Source organism: Asterias amurensis, chromosome 19 (genome assembly GCF_032118995.1).
Source record: "Asterias amurensis chromosome 19, ASM3211899v1".
Lineage (NCBI taxonomy): Eukaryota > Metazoa > Echinodermata > Asteroidea > Forcipulatida > Asteriidae > Asterias > Asterias amurensis.
In genome coordinates, this window is record NC_092666.1 from 11,498,737 (window position 1) to 11,526,102 (window position 27,366).

The 27,366-nt window shown below is 39.5% G+C and overlaps 1 protein-coding gene across 2 annotated transcripts in view; it reads left to right on the forward strand.

The window, feature by feature from the left end:
* LOC139951361 (cell adhesion molecule DSCAM-like) overlaps positions 1 to 27,366 on the forward strand; it is a 76,427-nt gene that overhangs the window by 36,614 nt on the left and 12,447 nt on the right. The window contains exons 6-30 of one of the 2 annotated variants that reach the window (XM_071950220.1): positions 845 to 1,114; positions 6,082 to 6,378; positions 8,600 to 8,872; positions 9,376 to 9,657; positions 10,244 to 10,363; positions 10,653 to 10,823; positions 11,745 to 12,044; positions 12,345 to 12,476; positions 13,014 to 13,187; positions 13,349 to 13,419; positions 13,923 to 14,154; positions 14,580 to 14,729; positions 15,438 to 15,593; positions 16,153 to 16,292; positions 16,886 to 17,039; positions 17,482 to 17,599; positions 17,881 to 18,035; positions 20,657 to 20,674; positions 22,334 to 22,432; positions 23,121 to 23,309; positions 23,640 to 23,936; positions 24,246 to 24,483; positions 24,898 to 25,040; positions 25,625 to 25,828; positions 26,667 to 26,879. In XM_071950220.1, coding sequence (XP_071806321.1) covers positions 845 to 1,114; positions 6,082 to 6,378; positions 8,600 to 8,872; positions 9,376 to 9,657; positions 10,244 to 10,363; positions 10,653 to 10,823; positions 11,745 to 12,044; positions 12,345 to 12,476; positions 13,014 to 13,187; positions 13,349 to 13,419; positions 13,923 to 14,154; positions 14,580 to 14,729; positions 15,438 to 15,593; positions 16,153 to 16,292; positions 16,886 to 17,039; positions 17,482 to 17,599; positions 17,881 to 18,035; positions 20,657 to 20,674; positions 22,334 to 22,432; positions 23,121 to 23,309; positions 23,640 to 23,936; positions 24,246 to 24,483; positions 24,898 to 25,040; positions 25,625 to 25,828; positions 26,667 to 26,879 — 4,596 coding nt within the window. The remainder of the gene's footprint in view (positions 1 to 844; positions 1,115 to 6,081; positions 6,379 to 8,599; positions 8,873 to 9,375; positions 9,658 to 10,243; positions 10,364 to 10,652; positions 10,824 to 11,744; positions 12,045 to 12,344; positions 12,477 to 13,013; positions 13,188 to 13,348; positions 13,420 to 13,922; positions 14,155 to 14,579; positions 14,730 to 15,437; positions 15,594 to 16,152; positions 16,293 to 16,885; positions 17,040 to 17,481; positions 17,600 to 17,880; positions 18,036 to 20,656; positions 20,675 to 22,333; positions 22,433 to 23,120; positions 23,310 to 23,639; positions 23,937 to 24,245; positions 24,484 to 24,897; positions 25,041 to 25,624; positions 25,829 to 26,666; positions 26,880 to 27,366) is intronic. The other variant, XM_071950221.1, reaches the window with a different exon arrangement.

The window sequence follows — 27,366 nt, forward strand, 5'->3', positions numbered from 1 at the left end:
TTTAGACTGTATAACACGAATGCAATCATGTATGTGTATTATTGATATAGGCATATATTATTCGCAATAATTGCAGTGTTCACAACTTTTAATAACTCCGCTTGAGGAACTTTCAAAATTGATCTTTTCTGATTTTAACTTCATAAAATGTCCACTGGTTCAATTAGGCCATTTCTTGTTTGAATTATGTCTGATACATTGACTTCCTTAGTCACAAATTCATGCTGAAATTTGAGCTCCTCAGACTATATACCTTTATCATGCTGCCACCATCTTGGTCATGTTCCATTTTTTCATAACAGTAACGAATGCTAACATTCATTGTGCAAACATGGCACCAGACTGTTATTTCGTCTAGCCTCAGTTTGGTTACAATGAGTTGGAATGGAGTAAAATCAAGATGGCCACACAGTGATAAATGTCTATAGAGACAGTTGCTATAGGGCAAGCCGGTGCGTTCTTTCTTCAAGAGACGGCGAACACAAATACACAATTCTGAATGAGCATTGCAGTTAGAGTTGAAACCAACGGTTCTTTTCAGAACCACCCCAACTCATTAGAGATAGTCATTACATGGTGTTACCGCAAACCTTTCTATATCGTATTTCCACCATGCAAAGTTTCAAATCCTACTCATTGCAATAATGACATCAGGGATAGAGTTTGCTATAAAACGTTTGCCCTGAACCATATAACAACTGTCACTTTATCAGAGAAATTATAATTTAAGCTGTAACTTGTGACTATGTAAGTCAACCAGACATTATTCAAATTCTCGCTATAAACGACAGCATGTGCTCAGCCCGTCCGAAATAATGATGTTGTGTGTCTGTCCATCTTCTAGAACCACTGGCAGTTTATTTCTACCCTCAACGCCGAAGTGTGGACGTCGGGGCTTTTGCCAACTTCAACTGCACTGTCAGTGGCTACCCAATCGAGCGAGTCACGTGGTACAAGAACGCCCAGCCATTGGACGGTGATGACCGCGTGACTATTTTCGACAATGGGACGTTGGAGGTGGCCGGAATGACGAGGGAGGATCGGGGGATGTACCAATGCGTGGCCAGTAACAGCTGGGAGACTAAAGAAGCTACTATGCAGCTTTCTATGGGTGGTAAGTTTGATCTCAGGAAATTATAAATCTGGGGTACGTTTTGGCGGTCGTAACCAATATAACCGTTTTGACTGAGTTGCACATTGGTTAAAAGCACTGTCCAAAAACCCCTCTTGATGAACTCTTAGAATTGATCTTTTCTGATTTTAACTCCATAAAATTTCAACTGGTTCAATTAGGTCATTTGCTTGTTTGAATTAAGTCTGAAAAGATCAATAACCAATAACTGTTTTGGTTGAGTTGCACATCGGTTAGAAGCACTGTCCAAAAACCGAAACAGTTATCTGATGTTCATCATAAAACTGCTATCGACCTGGACCAGTATCAACTTAAACCACAGGGAAACCAAACTCTCACTTGGAAATCATCATCAATTTTGTTCACCCACCCTTCAACCAATATGGACTGTTTAAAAATTTCCCTTTGTTCCAAGAACCCTCGTTGAATGGGACCGCCTACATGTCCTTTACTAAGGGAATCAATGTGTGGTGAAGAGGTCTTCAACTAGTGGTTTAATCCCAACGAGGCCTAGTTCTTGATAATTTTACCGAGACGAAGTCGAGGTAAACTATCAAGAACCAGGCCTCGGCGGGTTTAAACCACTAGTTGAAACCGATTCAACACACTTTGATTCCCATTCATAAACACCTTTTCGGTCAAAAACATCAACATTTTTTGCTCAAAAAGTACAATTATAACACAACACCCCTCCAGCTATGAGATGGTAAAGCTCTCCGCCGCCCTCGGGTATACAACTCCTTATAAGGGAATGCTGTGCGCGTCGCGCGTATCGCGTGATGTGGCACAACTGTTTCAGCCGTTGCTCTCGACCAATAGGAATGAAGAAACTGTCTTAACAATACAGGTGTCACGCCCATGTTTCAACACTTTTTATTTGTCATAAACAAAGGTTTATACACACCCACGTGACGCGCTCTCCACCAATAGGAATAGCGAAACTGTCTGAGGTATTTATGAATGCATGTTTTAAAAGTGAATCGATCGCCCAGTGTTAATGAGCGCATAAACAATCATGTGAAAGTGGCAAGGCATCTGCTCTAGCAATACAAATGTCGTGGGTTCAAATCCCACCCGAGTGTACAGTGCTTAATACACATCGGTGTAAAGGCCCGGTCCCACTACCTTTAAGTGATAACGAGAACAATAACGATAACGACGCAAAGAGAAGGCATTCTATTGGTTGAATTGCTCCACACAGAATACGCCCACGCCTATTCAACCAATCGAGGGCATGTATTGATAACGTTCTCGTTCTCGTTCTCGTTCTCGTTCTCGTTCTCGTTCTCGTTGTCGAGGCCTGTGTGACCGGGTCCAAAGCGTACAAACAAATTGCAATGAAATAATATATATGGGCGGATGTTATTGGGGTTAGAAGTGAACGGTTGTTGTTCACAGGTTAATCCGTTTGTTCATTGATCGGGTCTCGATCGATGTGATACCATTCTTATGGCACGCGCCAAGGTGTGCTGGTTTCACGTCGAACAGCCTCATAGCCTGGTGCTTACCTCGTCTAATGAACATACAAGGATTCTGTTAATGTGTCAATCCCACTTCAGGCTAGGGTTACACGGGGGGCTCTTTCCGAAATGGGGCCAGAGAAAATCGAAGTACGAAAACATCAGCCGGCTGTGGAACACTTAACTCCCCTTGCAATAATGATCTGTACTGTGGTATTATGTCAAGCATAAAAAGCCACCTCGCATTGTCTTGCACTTCCAACCGTGAAACCTAACGCCGTCTCTGATAGGACAGCATGTGGTTTACGAATCGCCGAGCGCCAATCATAAACCCCCTTGGTCTCGTATTTCAGGAAGCCGTCGAGATTGAGGACTAATGAATAAGGGACAGATGGTAAACTTACTAAAGTGCAATGCGGATATCAGTCTCAGCAGCTCGGCACATGTGTACACACTTCCAGAGTGCCATCTTTCATAATTGTATCACGTTTCAAGGACCTTAAACCCGCCAAAAATCCTTTTGAAAACCCCGGGAAAAAAAAGCAATTCATAATATGAGAACAACACTCAGAGTCTTTATGGAGAGATGACTTATTACTGTGGACAACAACAACAACAACAAACACATGGTCTCCTTTTGTTCGTTGTGATCTGGATCTCAATATGTTTTGCAGATGATTTCATCACAAGCAATGCTCTACCGGACGGCTCAGGTAAAACTAAACAAAGTGCATGACGGCTTCTTGGAGCGTCACTAACCCGCGACCGTAGTGTCTTAATTACGTCACCACTAATAACAATAATCAACTAATTTTGTATTACTACAACAAGTGATTTAATCATACTATGGTATTAATTACATACATGTTAACAGTGAGTATACAGTGCTAACACACATCGGTACACATTGGTTAAAAACCAAAATGGATATTATTCATTATACGTGCACGGCATTTACAAAAGGTGTGAAATTGTATAAAATGTACAAGGGGAAGTGAACAATTTGAAAAGTAGTTATTTTCACCGGTCTCAACTTACAATCAAGGGCCTACAACTACAATAGTTTTCCGATATTACCAATTGTGAATGCATCTTATCAACATGTATACGTGCACGGCATTTACCTCATTTTGAAGGTGTGAAACTGTCATTTACACTACACAGTTTGAAAGCAGTTATTTTCATCCATCTCAACTTACCACCAAAGGCCTACAACTACAAAAGTTTATTGAGTATACTTTGCAAATGTTAATGTATCATATAAGATGTGAGGCTTCTTTGAACAGAAGTTGATGAAATAATCTCATTAAGTTTTCCACAGAAACACCCACGCAATACCTCCAAACAGTGGAGCACATAGACAATCTATTTCTTTGTTTAGATTTTTAACTCAACGCTATAATGGTACTAATGACATTTTGTTTTATTGATATAATTCATGGGTAAATTAGTTTTAGGGAGCCGTTCAATTTAAACATGCGAGCGATTCGTGACATGAATGTTATTTCATGTTCGATTGTATGAACTGATGTGGAAGAGACAAAAACATGCTTGCTTTATTGGAACGTAATTAACCCAAAATGAGTCATGAAATTGCAGTGCTATATATTAAAATCCAGAACCATTTCAAATCACTAACCCCACTTCAAAATGAGAAGTGTTCGTGACGTGAATGTCATTTCATGCTTTATGGCAAATACTGATGTGGAAGGAAAACATGCTGGCTTTATTTGAATGTAATAAATGAGTCACTATTGAAGGAACATTTCATACTACTAACCCGCTTCAAAAAGAGATATTCGAATATCGTTTCATGTTTTATTGTTGTATGTACTGATGTGGAAAAACATGTGCTTGCTTCATTTGAATGTAATAAACTCAAAACAGGTCACCATTGTAGTGCTAAAATAGAACCATCTTATAACACCTTAAAGACACTGGACACTATTGGTAATTGTCAAACTCAAGTGTGCTCACTTGGTTTATCTCAACTATATGCATTAAATAACAAATCTGTGAACATTTGAGCTCAATTGGTAGTCGAATTTGCGAGATAATAATGAAAGAAAAAACACTCTTGTCACACGAAGTTGTGTGCTTTCAGATGCTTGATTTCGAGACCTCAAATTCTAAATCTGAGGTCTCGAAATCAAATTCGTGGAAAATTACTTTTTTTCTCGAAAACTATGTCACTTCAGAGGGAGCCAGTTATCACAATGTTTTATCATCAACCTCTCCCCATTTCTCGACGGTCACCAAGTGAGGTTTTATGCTACTAATTATTTTGAGTAACTACCAATAGTGTCCACTGCCATTAAAACCCGCTTCAAAAAGAGAAAATATTCTTGACATGAATGTAATATTGGTTGTTTCTTTTGCAATTACTGATATAAGAAAAACATGCTTGCTTCAGTTGTGTGTTATAAACCCAACATGGGTCATGTTGGCAATGCTGTAATAAACTAGAACTATTTCATACCACTAAGCCCGCTGCAAAAGGGAAATAATATTTGTCATGACATGAGAATGTACTTTCATGTGTGTATTTAAAATGTACATTTTTGATGTATTTGTATAATTCTGCTGTTTTTAGCATTTGGGGTGTTTCACAGGTTTAAGTCGCATGTTCATGTTATTATATTGATTCAAGACCTTCAGATTTGTTGTTTCCTTTTTCTTTTTCAAATCCAAATAAACTTAAAGCTATAACAGTGTGAACACCAACTGCGGGCACCAACAACATGCACAGTGCCAACGCCACTTATAATTAATGGTATCGATTACTTCGACACATCGCATCAAATACAAACCGCACTTAGCTCGCGTTATCGCAATCCGATGACATAAACAACACAATCGTCCCAAACATGCTGGCCAAAAGGTCGAAGAAACCAAAGGCCGTTTGGCATTAAAACTCGTTCTACTGAAGACCATCAGAACCTACTGATCGAAACGTCCAGATGATTCAAACCAACACAGTTTCGAATAGGGTTGTTGACCGGTAGGTCAAAGACTTCTCTTTGTTCTCGGACCCATTGCGATGCATTGTTTTCCAATAATGCATTGTTTTGCAATGCATTGTTTTGAGCGATACGAGGACTTCATCGCTATGTCGGAACACCTTTGTGTTCAGGTCTCAGATTTAATAATATTAATATTGAACATGTGTACCATGTCTGTCAATAATGACACTCCTGGCGCTGAACAACAAGAACTCTGCTTTAAACACAAACACAACCTAACTTTCGAAAACATGGTTTCTGAAATAAATCTGTTATTAGGAACGGTGTGTCTTAAATTGAGAACAGTTTATAGTAACTGCTTCAAAGACTTCTCAGCACCAATCGCAACTCCGTTAATATAATAATTGAGATATTGTTTTAACATGGAGTTACCGGAAACATCATTCTCTGGTTTCTTCATATTTCCCAGAAGATGATAAAACAAAAAACTTTAATTTTTAATATAATTTTTTTTCTTTAACTGTAGCCGCTAAACCAATCCTGTTGGACCACTTCACAAACGAAACTCTACAACCCGGACCCAACCTACAGCTCTCGTGCACGGCGGCCGGTAACCCCGTCCCCGAAGTCACGTGGTATCGTGACGACACAACACTTCCACCAATGGCAAGGTACGCCTACAACGACGTCATCAACGCAGACGGAGACGTCGTGAGTCATTTGAATATTACCAGGTTGCGGACGCTAGATGGCGGGCTCTATCGGTGCGAGGCTACCAGCGAACTCGGAACCTCAAGACATGAGGACAATATATTTGTAATAGGTTTGTATTTCAATAAAATTTAAATTTTATGTGAAACGGCCCACACGGCGCACCCACGAAGCTTGATCTTGGCCCACCATGTGCGCCGCGCGTACATTTGCGTTTTCCATTGTTTCATTCTCTCGTTTTACCTCTTTAGATAGCGAACACCCGAACAATCTACTCCGCGGTAATATAATTAAGCAAGACAGTTCTCTAAGAGCAAACTCTACCTGGCATGTAGATACAAACATGGTGTTACCGCAAACCAAAAATATATACTATTCTGACATAGTTATAGCAATTACATTACCGTGCCAAAAGAGTGTTCAAACTGTTGCCTCAAGATACACATGCAGTTCATACCAAGTTTACACGGAATGATTCTAAATAAATTAACGTTTAAATTGACTACTATTTAATATCCATGCAAACCATATGGAACCGAAGACCTAACCTGCCATAGATATGACAATTCATTTAATTGCAACATAGAATTTCAAACTATACATGCCATAAGATATATTATGCAATTTAATTTACGTGTGTGTTGGTATATACGCCGTTAAGCCCCGTTGTCATCTTAAACAATTTAATTAATAGAGTACTTGTTGCTTCCACGGCTATCCCGTATACCAGGCCAATGCCTCAGAAATAACCGTACGGCTGCATTGTTTGTTGAAGCCGCAAGTATGGAAGACTTAATGAAATTGTTTGTTGTAGTGTTACAAGTACTGCTGTCGCTTGAGAAGGCCATTGTCTTCAATACATCACAAAGGCCTATGTGTAATAATTATGTACTCTTACAATCGAACGATAAACATGTACCCTTTTAAAGGGAAGGTACACGTTTGGTAATTACTCAAAACAAGTATTGACTTAAAAACTGACTTGGTAACGAGCATCGGTAAGCTGTTGATAGTATGCAACATTGTGGGAAACGACACCTTCTGCAGTAACGTATTTTTTGCGAAAGAGGTAATTTCTCACTAAAATAATAAAAGACTTCTAGCTAGAAGTCTTTTATTCCTATATGAAAACACACAAATTCGTCCAACAAGGGTGTTTTTTCTTTCATTGTTTTCTCGCAACTTCGATGACCGATTGAGCCCAAATTTTCAAAGGCTTGTTATTTTATGTTTATTATGAGATACACCAAGTGAGAAGACTGGTCTTTGACAATTACCAATCGTGTTCAGTTCCTTAAAAGACACAGTGCGTAATCGTATGCTTGTACCTTTAATGGCACTGGACACGTTTGGTATTAATTGTCAAAAATCAGTATTCTCAGTTGGTATATCCCCACAAGTAAATTTTATAATAAATACCAAATTTTATGTGAAAATTTGAACACAACTGGTCATCGAAGTTGCAAGAGATTAGTACAAGAAAAAATCACCCTTGTTGCACAAATGTGTGTTCTTTGAGATGCCCAATAAAAGGCTTCGAGCCTTGAGTAAGAAACTACCTCTTTTCTCAAAAACTACGTTATTGCAGAGAGAGTCATTTCTCCCAATATTTTATACCATCAACAGCTCTCCATTTCTCATTATACCAAGTACGTTTTTATGCTAATAATTCTTTTGAGTAATTACCGATTGCGTCCAGTGCCTTTAAACATGTTTGCAGTTTTTAAAACACATAACGTTAACATAGATTGTTACCTATTGGAGTTATACAGCTGTATGCAAATAAGCTCATTCAGACTCGTGCCAGTCGAGTGATTATTTTTTTATTGACACTGCTTGGATCGATACATTGACTCATGTAATAATGAAAGGCAGTGTGACTGGCTTTGTGACTCTAGTCCATAACGGTTCGGTTGTTGAACAGGACACTGCGTGTGCCATTGTTGACAATGTACTTTGTTAGCCTATAGCACACGTGTATCCAGCCCTGTACACGTATCTATTGTGTAATAATGTATACACGTGTTTAATTCAGCATAAACTAAAATAACAATTCTGAACTAGAAAACTCAACTTTTATACTACCAATTATTGAAAACCATACAGGCTGTGCTTTTAACCCTTTTTGCTCGATATCATGTCTCGGGAACTTCGTTTCTAAATTTAATACATGCATAAAGTTAACGGAAACTTTGAAATAATATACAGGAAACAATCACACTGTAAAAAACAACAACAACCACAAAACAAGAAGAACAACAAGAACAACAAGAAAGGTGATGGAGATTGCCATTCAAAAAAATTAAATATTCCCATTTTATTTCCATATCCAGGTCCACCCTACGTCCGTCCTCTGCCGAACATCACCGCCGTCTCAGACCGCGATCTCACCATCCACTGCCGGGTAGTCGGGTACCCCATCCAATCCATCACATGGTCCAAAAGAGACCTGACCCTCCCAACAAACCTCAGGCAGACGGTGTTTCCAAACGGTACCTTGGTCATACGCAACGTGGAGCAAGGGAGGGATGAGGGGGAATACGTCTGCACTGCCCGTAACAAACAACAGTTGAGTCACTCGCAGAAGTTCAACCTCGCTGTGCGCAGTAAGTTTTTTAAACCTTGAATTTCCTTGATTTATTGGAACATTTCACGGATAACTTTCCGTATGGCGCCACCACTTTTTCACTCATTTTTACAAAAAGGGATATGTCAATCAGGTAAATTAGATACTATATTATTTTATTTCGAATGAAAAAGTGGTGGCGCCATACGGAAACTTTTCCAAAGGGGGTTCAGGTCCCAAAGTTGTGAAGTTTGTTTTGATGGTCTGAAACATATTTTCACTTATATTCTTTACAGACATACATACAGACCTTCCCAGTTCCTTCCTTCTAATATTGAGACATTGTTTGTGTCTCTCAAATCCTCCAGCGATTGCCTCCTTTTCCCGTTGACAGGACAGAATCATTGGAGGGGGATCAGGTCCCAGAATAGTGTGTGTATTGCTTGTTTATTATTTATCTTATTTAAACCATGGAGGTAGAAAACATTGTACAAACCCACCCAGTTCTAGCCTGTTAAAGAATTTGTTTGTCTCTCTCTTCAGTTCCTCCAGCGATTGCCCCCTTCTCCGTGGACTCACCATTACCACAGGGCCAGCGTACACAAATGCTGTGTAGCATCCCATGGGGTGACGTCCCGATAACTATTTCATGGCTGAAAGACGGTGAACCCATACCCCCTGGAATTGGAATAACTGAAAGTCAAACGGCCTTCAGTAGCTCGCTGCTGATCCTGGACGCGTCGCCAGTGCATGACGGCAACTACACGTGTGTCGCTAGTAACATGGTTGCGACCGTGAACTATACAACGGAGCTTGTTGTTCTAGGTACGTCTTACATGGACTATCCGTTCTAAAATGACTGAGTTAATGATGCCTTGTTGAAAGAAGCAATATTTTCCAATATTAAAGTTGACAAGTAGATGGTTTACTTTCGCATTATATTGCCGCTGTACAGTAGTTTGTAAACCTCACTTTAAATCGTGTTAACATTTTTTTTCCGGTGTGCATCTATCTAAGCTTAAAAACCTCCTGACACTGTAACTTATCACTGAGAAGAAGTCTACCCTGTCACACCAGGCAACTTGGAGGCAACCAACTGCAGTGGATTCTTTTTATAGGATTATACTTTGGTAGCACATGAGTCATGTTCAAACAATGACATATAAAAACATAGTGAACATTCAGATGTGAAAGCCTTTTCTTCTTCGAGACTGCCTGCTAGAACCCTGCTAGAACGGTTGCTTGTAAACTGCCGCTTGTGACATGAGCCTTACAATAAAACACATAATATGCCAGATTGTAAAAAGTAAAACACTGTGCAGTACTGGTAGGGCCTACCACACACAAAATGAACGGGAAAAATAACACTTTAACAGAATAGTTTACATACTTTTTTTTCTTTTGTATGTAGTTCCTCCTAGATTTGTGTTGCAGCCTGGCGATACATCAGTTGTTCTCAACCATACCGTATACATCCCGTGCGTGCCAGATGGTAAACCCAAACCCGTGGTGCTATGGAAGAAAGCGGAAGGTATGAAATAAAATATATCAATCCTAAATCCCTCGGTGTTTTACCCCAAGTGTTTTTTTCCACCAACTGTAACACAAATGTTTCTTTAACACACATATTTATTTCACCAATTGCACCAACTGTTACACAAATGTTGTATCAATATCGTTGCTTTCCTACACTGGACCATTCCACATAAGAGGGGGATTTTGGACCATTCCACATATTTAAGAGGGGGATTTTGAAGACAATGTTTTGTAATGATTTACACGTTGTCTTATTTAACAATGTTTTCTATTGTATTTTCCAGGACCTGGCGCTTCCAACTTTGTTGACCTCCCGAATGACCCCAGAATCTGGGTGACCTCGAACGGGTCAATGGTCATCGAAGAGGTCGAGGAGGAGGACAGCGGTTTTTATTTGTGTCACATCTCCAATGACGTCGGGAGTGACAGTAAAACTGCAAGGCTGTCTGTGTATCGTAAGTTTAAATTTTCCCACCTTTTTATCCAAAGTGCAATGTGGGTTTGTCCTTGCTATCCAACACTGGACCAATCCACTTATTAAGAGGGGATCATGTAAAACTGTCAGGCTGTCTGTGTATTGTAAGTTTGTCACAACAAAAACCATTCAAAAATAACTTAAAGCCATTGGACCCTTTCGGTACAGAAAAAAAAAAAAAAGTTCACAGATTTACAAATAACTTACAGGGTTTACAGAAGGTAGTGGTAAAATACTTCTCTTAAAATCATATTCCATGAAATGCTTTACTTTTTGAGAAAACAGTAAAACAATATCAATTCTCATTAACGAGAATTACAGATTTATTTTAAACACATGTCATGACACGGCGAAATGCGCGGATACAAGGGTGGGTTTTCCCGTTATTTTCTCCCGACTCCGATAATCGATTGAGCCTAAATTTTCACAGGTTTGTTATTTGATATAGAAGTTGTGATACACGAAGTGTGGGCCTTGGACAATACTGTTTACCGAAAGGGTCCAATGGCTTTAAATGAGAATGGTTATGCCATGGCATGTGTTATTTGTTTCACTGTTTTCTCCAAAGTGCACCTACTACTTAATATCCCAAACTTGATGACTATTCCACATTATCCTAGAAGGGATACTGAACACAGGAACAGTATTAGCTAGTGAACGCTGATTAAATACCCTATCAGTTTCTACTAATACAGAGTTCTCCAGGACAAATGATCACTGGCCACGTCACGAAGGATAACGCCATATGCATTGTTTTAAGACATAGTTATTTTTTTAAACCATTCAATGAGGGCTGGTAGAATGTCTTATAGTGTATGTCATTTATATTCTAGACTGAAAATCTCCACACGAGGAAGATTTTTTTGTTGATACTGAAATTGTAAGTTTTTTTTTTTTCCAGTTCCGGCCAGATTCGAGTTCACCTCAGAAAACATCACCTCGGAAGAGAACAAAGACGTCTCAATGGACTGCCTGGCCAGCGGTCACGACCCACTGGAGATTCAATGGCAAAAAGATGGAGTCCTCTACACCAGACTGGAGATGGCGGGAAAGTTTGAAATCAACACTGTGATTGCAAGGAATTCGATGAGGTCGACTCTGAGTCTGTACAAGGTGGGCCGAGTTGACACGGCCGTGTACTCGTGCCATGCTGAGAATGAGTACGGGACGGACGAGCGGAATATACGCCTCTGGGTTCTCGGTAAGTGATGCCAAAAATGTTTTTATATTCAAAAAAATCTTGGAAACAATAATATACGAATAGCAGACAGTTCTTTATCTCGTTATGTGATCAAGTTCAAAAGCAGAACAACAGCCAAGAGGGGGCGCTGTTTAGACTTAGCAATGTCATGAATTACCGAAATATTCGTAGAACAAACCAGTCTTTGTGACTGAAATCGACCAGAACAATAACAGCCAATAGAGGGCGCTATTTAGACTGTACAAGCTGCTAAAACTTTATTAACATGCTTTGTTTCTTTTGTAAATTTCTTTATTAAAGAGGCACCCGAGCCACCGAGCAACCTCAGCGCCTTGGAGATAACTAGTCGAAGCGCCCTCTTGGGTTGGAAGCCAGAGTTTGACGGAAACAGCCCCCTCACCGGCTTCATGCTGGAGTACAAGAATGGAAGTGGTGAGTTTTAAACTCTTTCAACAAATCCAGATGTTCATGAGTTGTTGTGAGTGCATATTATGTATGAAATAAAAAAAAAGTGCTTGCACTTAAAAAACAAAAAACAAAAACAAATCCAGAAATGAATTTGAACGAGTTGGCAGATACGAGTATGGCTACAGCCGGTGTAGTTTCAACTTTCCGCCGTGTTCAGTTTTCCGAATGACAAAATACGGTAACATTACGTCATGCGACGCCTGCGCACAGCAAGCGAAAGTAGTCAATAGTTAGTGCCGTACTGAGTTCCGGAAAACTGAACACGGCGGAAGACTGAAACCGCCACACTGGATCATTGTATCGTTATGCGCCAAGTATGGAACCTCTGGCGAATGGTCCTACAAGCTGTGTTATGTAGACACCAATTGTTGGCTTTTGAGACTTACCAGGTAAACCCATTGTTCTCAGTAATGTGTGCATGCTCACCAATCATGCCAATAGAAATTTACCATATCATGCAAAGTTTCAACTGATGTTTGTGTTGTGTTTGTTTCAATCTAGATCCTTGGCAAGGCGGACTACCGACTGCTCATGTGCCTGCCAACGTCACAAGACACAGATGGACTATTGCCAGTCTACATCCCTATAACACATATCACGTGCGTGCCTACGCGTTTAACGCGATTGGTATCAGTGAAGCTAGTGCTGAGATCTTATTCACCACAGACGAAGAGGGTAGGCTTTACTTCCCCGTTCATGTCCATCTTAACATTGTCGTTGTCAAATTGGAGGTTTATCTTTGGTAATAACTTCTTTATAGGATCTTTTTACACTTCGAGATCTCTTGTTGGAAAGCTAGTGATGGATCTAAATAACTTTCTACTTTTTCTTTGCAGTTCCATCCGGGGCGCCTTTGAACATCGAAATGGAAAGTGAATCTTCACAATCAATCACCATAACTTGGAGAGTAAGTCTTTTCCGTTCATTTTATTATGTATATTCATATTAGCAGAGTATAACTAAAAGTTGCAAGAGGCAACAGCAGCAATCTCGAAAATGGCCCGACTTCGTAAAAGGCCCATTTTGTCGACTAGAGGATATTGCCTGGAACCCGACACATCTTTTGAGCACGAGTTTCAATTAATAAAGCTGCTAGTCGACAACAAACTTTTGTCCAGTCTGCTCATCAATGACAGCAAATGAAACGAAAGAAAGAATAATACCCAAACCACTGAACAAAAATGATTTATAAATTCTCCACAATTCTTCAACCCCACATCTTAAAACGAGATTACTTCAAAATCTTCAACTCACAGGACATTGCAAGATACTTTGTATGAATCATCGTTCGGCACGGAAAGAAACCAATCACATACGAAAAGAATAATGTACAAAATTGGCAGTTAGCTATTCATACTTCCTATACTCGTGGAAATAATGGTTAATATCATTAACTTTTCTTTACAACAGCAACCAAGAGCAGATCTTCAAAATGGCGTCCTGCTTGGTTACCAAATCAGACACAAAGATCGTGACTCGCCGTTTCAGACCATCTCGATCCCAGTAGAAACTGGATACATAGAAACCTACACGCTGAAACATCTCAGGAAATTCGGGGAGTACACCATTCAACTGGCAGGGTACAACCGAAAGGGCATGGGACCTTGGTCACCTGAAAGGAAGATTTTCACACAGGAAGATGGTGAGTAAGAAAGAGCCTTGTTGGATAGTCTGGGCCCAATTTTATAGAGCTGCTAAGCACACAAAATTGCCGAGCATGAAATTTCTTCCTAGATAAAAACAGGATTACCAACAAAATTTCCATTTGTTGCATATTGCTTGTTACTGGTATTCAGCTGATGTTTGCTCATCCTGAAAATCTTGTTTAGAATTTGAGGTCTTGAAATCTAGCATTAAAAAGGCACACAGCTTCGTATGACAAGGGTGTTTTTTCTTTCATTATTATCTTGCAAATTCAACGACCGATTGAGCTAACATTTTCACAGGTTTGTTATTTTATGCATATGTTGAGATACACCAACTGTGAAGACTAGTCTTTGACAATTACTAATAGTGTCCACTGTCTGTAACATCAACTATTTTAATTTTGAATTGCCCCTAAAACAGTACCGAGCGAGCCACCGAGAACAGTGAACGCCGTCCCTACTGGTCCAACCAGCCTGATGGTTATGTGGGACAGTCCAGCCACAGAGGACTCCCTCAACGGCATCCTGCAGGGTTATCGGATATACTACGAGCCGGTTAGGCAAGACGAAGGTAGGTGCTCTTGCAAGCAAGAAGGTTTAGAGTCAGCCTTCACTGATACTTGTGTGGATCATTATATTCTACTTTTATAAATATCTTTCTAATTATAATGTATTCATAACAAACTGTTTCAAACGCTTTTCAAAGACCAACTCATCCGATCGTAGGCAAGGTGTTCCTTTAACTGTCAACCGCAGTACGTTTGGTACGATACTTTTACCACCAAAATAAACCACAAGGGAAACTGATAGGGACACCGCCAATATAGGGCTAGATAGCTCAGTTGGTAGAGCGCCGACACGTTAATCTGGAGGTCGTTGGTTCGAATCCCACTCTAGTCAATTCTTTGGTCAACCCCAAAAGTCATTTCAAAATTTACCCAGTCAGTTTCCCTTGTGGTTTATATTGATATCTGAAACAAAAACTTGCATCCCCTTAAGGTGATCCCCTGGCTGCCGCTTCCCAGGTTGTATCGTAATTTGAGTGTGATCCCTGGCTACACGGCAGTTAACGGTTATATGGCTTCTGACTGGCACCCCCGAACAAAGATATTGACAAAATAGGGACACTGCCAATATAGGGCTAGATAGCTCAGTTGGTAGAGCGCCGGCACGTTAATCCAGAGGTCGTTGGTTCGGACCCCACTCTAGTCAATTCTTTGTTCAACCCCAAAAGTCACTTTTACCACCAGTAAGAAATAATTTGAATTGTTTTCTACAGATGAGTCTGATGCACAGGTATACGAGACACTTGAGCTAACAGCCCACATCTACAACCTGCAGAAGTTCACTAACTACAGTGTGGAAGTGGTTGCCTACACACGCATGGGCGAGGGAGTTAGAAGTCCCATTATATTCGTCCGCACTCAACAAGATTGTGAGTAAATTTTACCTTCAATAAAACCTGGTTTCAAATGGATTTCGGTCTGTTTGTCATTTTAAAAGCACTGTGTTTGTCCCTGGTTCTCAGCACATGCAACAGGATATTATCCTAAAAGGGACCGTGGATGGGATTTGTGAGCCAACCATATTCATCATTCGATAGCTGTTACCAGTTTAATGGTCATATGAGTTTAAGGTATCAACCATTTTGCAGATTATGAATTAATGCAAAACACTGATATGACTTTATAGGCATGGTTCGCATAACTGACAATTTGAAAACTGTTCCTCTGGAAAATGTATGCTTTACTATCATACTTCACAAACCACTATAGCTTCCTCAGCTACATAGCTCAGTTGGTAGAGTGCGGACACGTTTGTCGACAAGTCGTTGTTTCGCTCTCACTTTGTTCTACCCCAAATTTTAAAAACATTGCAAAGCCAGTTTCCCCTTTAGATTTTACTTGTAATATTTTATACTGTGCCATTATAACTGTTTTTTTGGTAATGGACCAAAGCAAATACTTCTTTTTGATGGTATCTTTCTATAACAGTGCCAGGGGCACCAGCGAATATCAAAGCATACGCGGCTTCCCCTACGAGTATCACAGTCGCCTGGTTACCACCTCTATCAATAAATGGCATCCTGCTACACTACTACCTCTACATCAAATTCATGCAAGGAGAGAATGAGGTAAGCTTTACATACATTTGCTTATGTAAATTAAATGATAATACTAAACACAGAGAGGAGAAAGCTTAACATAAACTTGCATATGTAAATTAAATGCTAATACTTGAAACGGAAACAGGTAAGCTTAATATAAATTTGAATTTGTAATTGGAATTAAATGCTAATACTAAAAGCACAACGCTCTTTTTTGAATGTGTAGTAAGCCGAATACCAAACTTCAACCCTAACAGAATGTGTAGGGTTGGAAAATAATACATTGCAGAATAGTTTCGACAAGACGAAAGTTCAATTAACAACTTCATGTTGTGAGAATCAAATCTCAAAACTAGTTCTAAGCTAAACAGTCAATCCCATTTAACGGCTGAGCTGAATGGGTTGTCACAAATCCAAATACTTTTGTATTTGTGTACACATGTACTATGACAACAGCAGAAACTTCATGAATGAAACTCAATGAAAACGAGCCCATCATAAACTTGCCTTATGACACTCCTTCTTGCCAAGTGAAATGGTGAAACTTTTCACAAACTCTACAGCATTTCCTATTTAACTTCATTATTAAAAGACAAAACTTACCTTTCTTGTGACCACAGATCACCAGAGAAGTTGAACTCGACCCCCATGTTAATCACTACATGGTGTCAGATTTACAGACCAATCACGAGTACGACTTTTGGGTACGAGGTAACACTATCATCGGGAAGGGCGAGTCAAGTCGTGTGGCTACTGAAATACCAATGACCCGAGGTACAGTATGTTACTATTTCAGGAAAGACATTTTAAACTATAAGACAGAAACCTTCTATTCAATTCAATTCAACTCAATTCAATTTATTTCTTTCATCACAGATTACAAGCAAAAAGTGAAAATTGTTTTCCCTGTGTGCACTAAAAAGATAGAAAAACAAAAAAACATTACGTTTTAAAAACACAGAATTAATGACAAAAATTTGGTATAAGTAATAAATAGGCTAGTAAATAAGTAGGCTCTACAAGGTTTGGTGAATACCTTTAGATGGAAGATCATGATTTTCTTACATGTATATGTTTATATTTATCTTTTGTTATCTGTGGGAGGGGCAAGTGGATGGGGAAGGGCACAAGTTAGGGGTGTCAAGGATTCTAGGGGGGGGGGACACACACCAACATGGTCATGTGTATAATTTGATCTTTCTACCTATATCAACAGTGCCAGCAAGAGTGATGTCATTTTCCAAAACTATAACAACAACCTGGAAAGAAGATGTTGTGATGGACTGCCTGGCAGTTGGAGACCCAAGACCCACCATAGAGTGGAGACGTAACAGGTAAATAGGTTGCACTTTAAAAATAACAATCCTTCCTGCTTGTATAGTTCCTAGGGTTACAACTGCAATGGGAGACTTTGAGGCGCTAGGTGGCAGCAGACTTTACCAGGTAAATGTCCATTGGTTACGTAGTTCTGAGCGTGCGAACATTATTGAGAACAATGGATTTTACCTGGTAGGTCTTCTGCCACCAAGCGTCCTGAAAGTCTCCCATATGAATCGCTCTTCACACCAAGATGTTCAGCACACCATTTAAAACTTTGCTCTCTCAAAATTTTCAGATCGTTACTGGAGGAGAACGACCACATGCAGATCCTAGAGAATGGTTCTCTCTCCATAAAGGCCGTCCAACCCTCAGATGCAGGTAACTACTCTTGCAAGGCAGTCAACACATGGGGTGCACCGGACGAGATAACTGTGGCTCTCCATGTTGTAGGTAAGTCAAAATTTCACCGGTGAGGGCGTGGTGTCAGTGAATGTGGGTATCTTGGGCTGGTGGTTGGGTGCTGTACCCCTCCCTCTCTCTCCGATCATTGGGAAAGCCCCTTCTAATGGAATGCCCCTTGCTCTTTGCTGGTGGAGGGAAGCTTTATTTAAGTAGACCGCACTGTAGAACAAACTTTCCCTGGGTTTCTCCCTGCCTGAATGTGCGAGGTTTCTACTTGAAGCCATCACTTGGACCGTCGTTCTCTAATGGAAGACTTTGGAACGCCAGGTGGCAGCAGACTTACCAGTTTAATTTTCATTGTTTCCATTCTGAGCATGCGTACGTTTTTGAGAACAATGCATTTAGCTGCCAGCTAACATTTTAAAAGTCCCATATTACGCAAAATAATTCCAGATTCTTTTCGTCATGGTCCATATAATGGTTTCGACCCCGTTTGTTCACTGCTGAATCGTGAGCTGCAAGTTTCCAGAGTGCGCATGCGTGCATGCTACACAACATACATCCTATATCACCCCTTCTTTTAACTTTCCTACGGTGGCTCTGAAGGGAAATGTAAACCGTAACTATCGAATTTGGAGAAATTAAAACTTCACACAATGTTTGTATAGTACGGATTTACGAGTCACTTTGAGTCCACTGTAAATTTACCATTGCACAACAATCCCCCTTTAAGTTGATATTTATGGTGCATGTACCAGAACCAACAGTTCCCCTTTGTTCCCCTCCCATAGCACCTTTGGCCCTTACCTCTGAATCTTATATCAACGGCTAATGTCAATAAGTTAAGCTCACATTAAAAAGAAAAGCTTAAAAAATGTTTTTGGTTCAAAACTGTGGCATTGAAATCTTTACTATAAAAAAGAAGAAAATCAGGTTGTCTCAGTGGTTTCTTGTCTCTTCCTTCACCACTCAGAGCCTTGAGTGTGGATTGGGGTTTCAGTCCTTACCTGGGGTGGATTTCACAAAGGTAGTCCTAACTTAGAACTAGTCCTAGGCAATGCTAAGAGATAGGACGGGTCCCAAGTTAGGACCAGTAACTCATCCTAACTTAGGACTGGTCCTATCTCTTAGCATTTCCCAGGACTAGTCCTAAGTTAGGACTACCTTTGTGAAATCCACCCCTGGTCACATGGGTTTTCCTCATTGGAGTTTTTCTTTCATTTTTAAATCTGAACGTGCCATCTCATTTCCTATATTTATTCTGTAATTGCACCAATTGTGCTGTTGGATGTGTCTCAAAATTAACAAATTAAATAACAGAAAAACAACAACATAAAAATGGAAAGAAGGAAGAAGAGTTCTGAAAGTGTTGTATATTTCTTACTAAGAAAGGAATATTTTAACAAGGTTTTACAACTTGATATGATCCTGAGTTCATTTTTAGTATTGACTTTTCCCTTTTCCAACTTTTTCCAACCCCACCCTGGTTGTGACACATTTCAAACTCTGTGAGCACCGCATGTTGATTGCAACCCATGAATCCGTTGAAACCTTGAAATTGTGTTCTTATTTATACTTGCATTGTTTTAACATAGACCCTATTGTACAGTCAAACCTGTGCTTCAAAACAATATTGTTATAAAACAATGTCTCAAACTGCAACCAAGACTGCCTTTAAAGCCCGGTTCATACTTCCTGCGAATGCGAATGCGATACGAATGTTGACGTCACAAATTCGCAACGAAATTCGCACTGGGTTAAACCGTGTTCAACTCACTTGCGAATATCGCTACGAAAGGAGGGTTGTGACGTCAAATTCACGTCAAATTCGCTTCGTATTCGCATTCGCAGGAAGTGTGAACCGGGCTTAATAGTTGGGTTGAGCTTGGGGGTGTATGACTTACTTTTTTTTTTAAATCTCCAAAAAGATTTGTTTGTGCAGGTTTGACCGTTACAATGATATTGTTACCACCATTATACCATAAAAATGCATTATCAACCTACAATAATGTTGTACTGTTTGTTTATTTAAATTGTCTGTTAAAGTGTTTTCTCTTCTCTGTTTTGTGTAAACTGTATGATTTTTTTTCCCAACCATCAACGATGTTTTTCTTCAACTATTGATTTTACTGTCACAAAATGTTTACAAGGAAAGACAAAACTTTATTAAAAAACCACTATCAATTCATTGATAGACTTTCCTTTAATCGAGTAACAAACTTCAATTCTGGAAAAACCATTTTTTTCATCGTGAACAAATATTGAACTTGTTTTTACACAGACCACAGTGGAGCTGGTAAACACGTTGATGTATGTTTCATAAAGTGTTCATAAAAACGCATTTCCAATAAGCTATAAGCCATCTGAAAAAAGGGTTAAAGAACAAAAAGAGGACCCTTTAAACTATAATTTCCACAAGTCTTTCAAGGTTCGATCCATCAAATGTTTCACAAGTTTCTAAAACACGTCCTTTAACCAACCTGTTGCTGATCAAAATTGTCGAAATAAGTTTCATCAAAACGTCTTGTGTTTGTCTTTGTTGTGGACGCCCCATTGTCATCGAATCCTTTGTTGTTGTAACTGAATGATACCTCTTTTTGTCTCCTGCCTGATTTGCATGTATTTGCATACAATAACTTATTGATTCTGTTGCCCTGATGACGTAATAGTCCGTCGACCAATAGGATGTAAGTATATCGTGACGCACGACACGATATTTCCGGTGATGCTTTGCGAGTAAATTGTGGCATAATTAAAGATTATAAAAAAATGAAACGATCTCTGTGCATGAACGTTTTAAATGTTATGACATTTCATTTTGTGGTACTGCATGCTTTATTTTTAGATCGGTGTTGAAGTTGTATAGTATATGTACAGTGGTGCAATTTGGTTACATCATTGGGATTATTTCTTTGAAGGCTCAAACAATATGAAATTAAACACACAAAAGGAAGTTACAAACATGAGAAAAGATTTTCACGTTCTAAAGCCCCATTTGCAACATCTGCATTCGATTTCACAAAGACCTAAACTTGATCTTTTGATGTGTATCATTCTTAATTGTTAAGCGATGTGTGACGTCTCATTACAAATCACTGTAGCAAGGTTGACAACTCATCTTGAGACGCATACTATTTTGTTCTCAAGTCGTTTGACTACCAAAAACAAGACTATTACAAACAAAATTGTGTTGGATATTAAAACGTTGCGTGAAAAAGTAGCTGCCATTTTGGTTTATACGATAACATAAGTACTGGGTAACAAAACTGTCTTTTTGGTTCATTTTTCGTGTCGTGGTATCGTAAAGCTTAGACTTAGATTCTAGATATTGATCATCGGGTTGGTATGTGGCTAACTTTACGCAGACCTTAAGTACACACTGGCTGTTTTTTTTTATGAAAGAAAATGATCTTAACTTTTGGGGAGATGTCATTGAGGGAATGGGGTAATTGAAGGGGTAGGGTAATTGCAGGGGTGTATGAGGTAGGTTGTTTTACCCGGCCATCGTCTGTACTTGAGGTCTACTTTTATTGTATCACATTTCGGTGTCACTTATATTAATAAAAAAAAATGGCTAGCTTACTTGAGAAGGTAAATGACTGCACATAACATTTGTATTGGTGGTAAGGGTATTCACACATGATTTTAAAAAGGTTTTTTGGTCTGCCGATCCAAAGTGGTTAGGATCTATGCATAATTTCTCAACAATCCGAAAGTGCCATTATTGTACATGTACAACCGTTTTTATGTACATAAAAAAACGGTATCAAAAAGTGTCATCAATCGAACATGTACGACCCAGAGTTTACAGTCATGTTTTCACGATAGGGCATTACCACTTAAGAAACGCTATTGCCTTTGGGATGTACTCAGGCAGCACAAATCAGCAAGAGGCATTTTCTTGGCTTGAAAGATTTTTTTTTTTTTTTTTACAGATTTTCGTAAAAACCTCAAAAAGCTGGCAAATAAAAAGCGGGCACTTAGAGAGTTAGAATAACTGCAAAGGAATTTTGCTTTCATTATCAACGTGGATGAAAACCATTTTTAGACCAATCCTGATCTAGTTATAAAGAAAGTGCTCCATAATCGCTTGTTTTATCGTCATTTGTCATAGTTATGCATTCACGTTCGGATCGGGATATTTGGAAATGGTGCCAAGATCAATTGTTGGCTCTGAGTATTTTAAAACAGAACCAAATGATTTTAAACAAAGTAATCGCTGCTTTTGTTACAATATTCTTGTGGGATAAAAAAGGACGGCAAAACAACAGATGGCTGACAAGAATGACAATAAGTGAAATCAAATACTAATTTGTTTCCATCTCTGGTTGGTCTTATTCCCTTAGCTCCCCCATACGCACCTGTTCCTACGCTGGGTGCAAGGACGGCCCGCTCAATTCAAATCAACTGGAGATCAGGAGGAAACGGTGGTAGCCCAATTCTTGGTAAGTAGGATTTGAAACTTTGCATATGAAAATCTCTTTTGACTGGAGTGCGGTTCTGAAATGAACCGGTCGTTAACGATGTTTCGATCAGTCTGCTCCGATCGTCTTCAGGTGAAATTAACATTGTTGAAGTGGCGAGTTCACATTGCAACACTTGCTTTTAAAATTCTTCTTTCGGTTCCACCATCCACTCTTTAAATAATTTGTCAGCCGTCGATTTCACAAAGAGTTAGGACTCGTCTTATCTCGAGTTAGGACGAGTAACTAACTTTGGATAAATCTTAAGGTCTATATGCTACAGTGCAGGGTTGGGACTCGTCCAAAGTACTAAGATTAATCCTAAGTTAGGAAGAGTTTTGTGAAATCGACAGCAGATATGCACACCTTGAAACCTTTGCCTTAAGATCATCAATGTTTCCACTTGACGCAATGAAATGTAATCTTCATCATATTTAGTGGCAACAATGATAGTCATTATTTGAATGTACATGCAATTTCAGAAATCACATTACAGGTTTGACTAATCCCTGCACGGCGTCTGTGTTTTGGCTAAGTAGAACATTCAGAGCAACTGACACGGCCCAAAGTCAAAACCAAACTTTCGCGTAAAAGCAGCGTCCAGTTAGAAATCTAAAAACATGTCCTTTAAGTCTGTATTGTAATGTTTTATTTGCTACACTGTCTACAGGGTACCAACTGCACTACAAACGAGAACACGAACAGACATGGACCCTAGTACAGATCAACGCCACTCTACGGAGCCACCGCTTAACCGATGTCCTGTGTGGGACACCGTACAAATTCTTCATGACGGCTGGGAATAAACTTGGGATTGGAAAACCTAGCGAGGAGTTTGTCGTCAGAACAACAGGAGAGAGTAAGTTCCTCAGCATGTATTTATCGAGATGTATAAACAAATGAAATGATATTTTGTCTTTTGGGAACTTAATATGATCTTCCGTTTTCACTTTTGAAATAAACCCCTTTAATTATTTGATCAAAATTAATTGGTTTTGTGGCAAGTACTCATGATATTACCCACAAGCTAACTTTAACAGCTGATGTGTAAACAATTACTTTGGGGTTCAAACAAACATGTTCCACTCGTGCTTGTGTGATAACTTATATTGACAATAACCAGAAGCTTTTTTTCTAACCAGCTTTGCAATAAATTATATTTTTTTTCCCAATTTCTCCCCGTTCTCAGTACCAATACCGCCCTCAACCGACAAGATTGTCCCCTATTCAAATGCGACTAGCATCTCATTGGTGCTCAGTAGCTGGTCAACCGGCGGATGCATGATACAATCGTACAGTATCCAATACAGAAACTTTGGCGACGACAACTGGGTACCAGTTTCAAGTAATATACCGCCCTCAACGTCAATGTATGTTGTGGAGGATTTGCACCCGCAGTCGTGGTACGTGTTTCGTGTGACGGCCGTGAATGGTGCAGGACCAAGCGTGTACGAGTTCCGGGTTGCGACTACTGCATATGGTGGCGGTAAGGATAACGTGAATTTTCATTAATTGTTTTGATTGCAAGTAATTTAGTCTTACGCACCCTAGTATAGCACTCACAATCGTTCTCTCGTAGAAAAAGATAATTACGCGTGGTTTCCTCAAGTTTTATCGCACTTGAACCGCTGGCTCCTGCTCTCACCACAGCCTGCCTGTCTCTCCAGTGCTACTGCCTTAAGCTCAGTGATATCACAACCTGTAAGTTCTCGGATTTAGTCCACCCAGCGCAACCTTGGTCATTGTGATTATTTTGAAGAAAACTTATCAGTCCCGTCTTTGTTTTTCAAAACAGGTACCGCCGCCCCAATCGAGGTGATATCAGACCCGAGCACCGGTCACAACAAGCTTGCCTTCTATGAGAATCCCATGCTCTTCGGTCCGGTCTTGGGTGGCATCACCCTTCTTCTCATCATCATGTTCATAGCTCTCTTCATCTTCAGCTCGAGGCGTCATCGCAGGGCCATCAAGAAGAAGGCTGCCAAGAAAGAAGCTGAGACCACACAACTCGAAAACAATAATTTCCCAACACAGTAAGTTTTTTTTTTTTTCGATTTAAAAACAGGTGATATGTATTAGTGAAAGGACTTATGCAAGTTTAGTGTTATTGTTGATGATGTCATGCATAGCCATCAGTGTCGGAAACACCGTGCAAAAATTCACATTGCTCCAACATGATGATGGAGTCCATAAAGCTGGAGCCAGAGCTCAGCCGAAGTATAACAACAACAGACTTGCACGAGTCTTTCAACAACTTTAAGCTGTTTTTTTTTATAAACAATTACTTGCTGTACCCACAAGGGTACATGAAGTTTTTTTATTAAGAAAAAAAAAAAAATTCAAAGAGAAGTTATCCCTTAAAATTTCACATTGCATTTATTGATGAATAATAATTTTTTACTTTACAAACCATTTTGTATATAAATTGCTTGTTGTTCCCTTCAAAGTGGGCGGAGATACATCCGGCCAGTTGAAGGCGGATCTTCATCTGAGAATGAACCATTCTTACACGGGGGTGTCGCTCCTATCAATAACCTGAGCAGCATCACCGGGGCAACACCATGGGTCTTCAACAGTAGCTCTGATTTCGGTAAGAAGATATGTTGTGACACCCCTGACTGACTGAACTTTGTTTGCTGTAGAGTTTTAAGCCCTGTTCACACTGGATTAATATTTTGGGTAACTTAACCAGGACGCTGGGTAACATTCCGACGGGTTAACTTTCCATCCATCCGCACTTGGATTGATTTGACTGGGGTAAACTTACCGAGACCGTGGGTAAACTAACCGAGCTGGGTCCCTGCGTAACATTGAATAGTTCGATAATCATGATAATCTTATTCTTCCATGACAAAACATGTCGGCTTTTTGGGGTCACGGATCGATGAGAGATTTAACCGAGTCGTTGCGTCCGCATTGGACTTTCTGGCTGGGTTAAACTGACCTGGTCAATCTTCCTGGGCATCTTTAGCTCGGTTAAACTACCCATTCGGGTTGGGTAAGTTACCTGGGAGGAAAACTTCCTGGGCTGTTCGCATTGGACTAAAATGGGTAAGTTACCCATTGGCTTAGTTTACCAACATTGAGTCCAATTTTTTGTCAATTTTATTTTGTGCGTACAAAATATACCCAAATCCTTGTGATTGTCATGAGTTCTGTATTGTTTCTCACCAGATGTAGATGTTCTAGAGGGCGCTGTTGGTGGTGATCCATATATGAACTTTAACCCCGATGATTCTTCAGATGTACTATTCCCCAGTATGAGTACATTCCGATCAACAGGTTCAGATGATCCAAGCCTGGGTGATTTAGGACCTCATGGGGGCGTCATTGACGTCGACAGACTGTACGATCTGCCACCTGACTGCGAGTACTTTGGTGAGTGTCTAAAGTCTCGCTCATTGAAAAGGAGAAAAACGACTGGAACAAAGTCTATAGTTTCCTATAAAGGAGAGCTGCCTTCTTTAATAACTACTATCTTATAAATATATAAAAAAAATACAAATTAATACACTGTTTTCTAAGGTTTCAAATTAATACATGTATTAAAGCGTTGGAAATCCGCTGTTAGATATTGGATGAAAAACCTCTTGAAAATAGAAATTCCCGTAGCTATTTTGTATCAATACAATTGTAATTTTTTATATCATTGTTAAATTAACATTGTAACCATTTCTTTAAGACCAGTTTAGACCAATTTTTTTAATCCAGTTGTTAACTACACCCAGACTGTTAAATGCAGTGGCCACTATTAGTAATTACTCAAAATAATTATCAGCATAAAACCTCACTTGGTAACGAGTAATGGGGAGAGGTTGATAGTATAAAACATTGTGAGAAGCGGCTCCCTCTGAAGTGACGTAGTTTTCGAGAAAGAAGTAATTTTCCACCAATTTGATTTCGAGACCTCAAGTTTAGAACTTGACAAGGGTGTTTTTTCTGTCATTGTTATTTCAAAACTTTGCTGACCAATTGAGCTCAAATTTTCAGAGGTTTGTTATTTCATGCATGTGTTGAGATACACCAAGTGAGAAGACTGGTCTGTGACAATTACCAATAGTGTCCACTGTCTTTAAGTTTATTACATAGGCTTGTTGCTAAAAAGAACGTCAGTTGGGCGACGTTCTTAAAATAATTGTTCACAAGTAACCGGAAACGGATGTCAAAAGTCTTCTTCAAAAGGAGTTGAATTTATTTTCATGTATTCATTCCACAGTTACAACTGGTAACCGTGTTTCTATGTCATCAAGCCACGACTATGCGTGTTTAGATGACATTCGACCGCACATGATACCTGTTGTGCCCAACCGTCCACAGAACGTTTACTGCGGCACACCAGCCGGGAGGCACACGCCATCTCGTGGGTCACACACACCCTCAGTGCGTAGTGCACACACACCAAGTATTAGCTCCTCTGAGAGACGTCGAGGTACAAATTCATTCCTCTTTTCTGTTTTTATTCGGCTCATCATGCATTAACTTTGATTCAAGAGTTTAACAATTGTTGAAGATGACTATGATTGGCGGTGGAAACGCTGTACTTTTTGTACGACACAAAACACAAACGTCTACAGATTCACGTTAAACTTGCACGGTTTAAATATAATAAAGAAAGAAAGCTTCCCTTAAATTTTTGTAGTTTTTGAGAAATGAGTAAAACAATTTCACAAAAATAACTTCTCTCGTTCTCAGTGAGACGAAAAAATTGAGCATGTAAACTTGGCTGTACAATGTGCAACTTTTTTCAAAAACTTGACAATGAATCAGAAACTTCTATGGGTATAATTAAATCACAAACATCACACTGAGTAGGGATTCATGTCATGGCCCAGAAACTGAAGTATAAGGCACGTTTGTGCGTTGCTTATATAGGAACGTACAAAAAAAGGTAATGTTCATTCAAACTCATCCCCCCA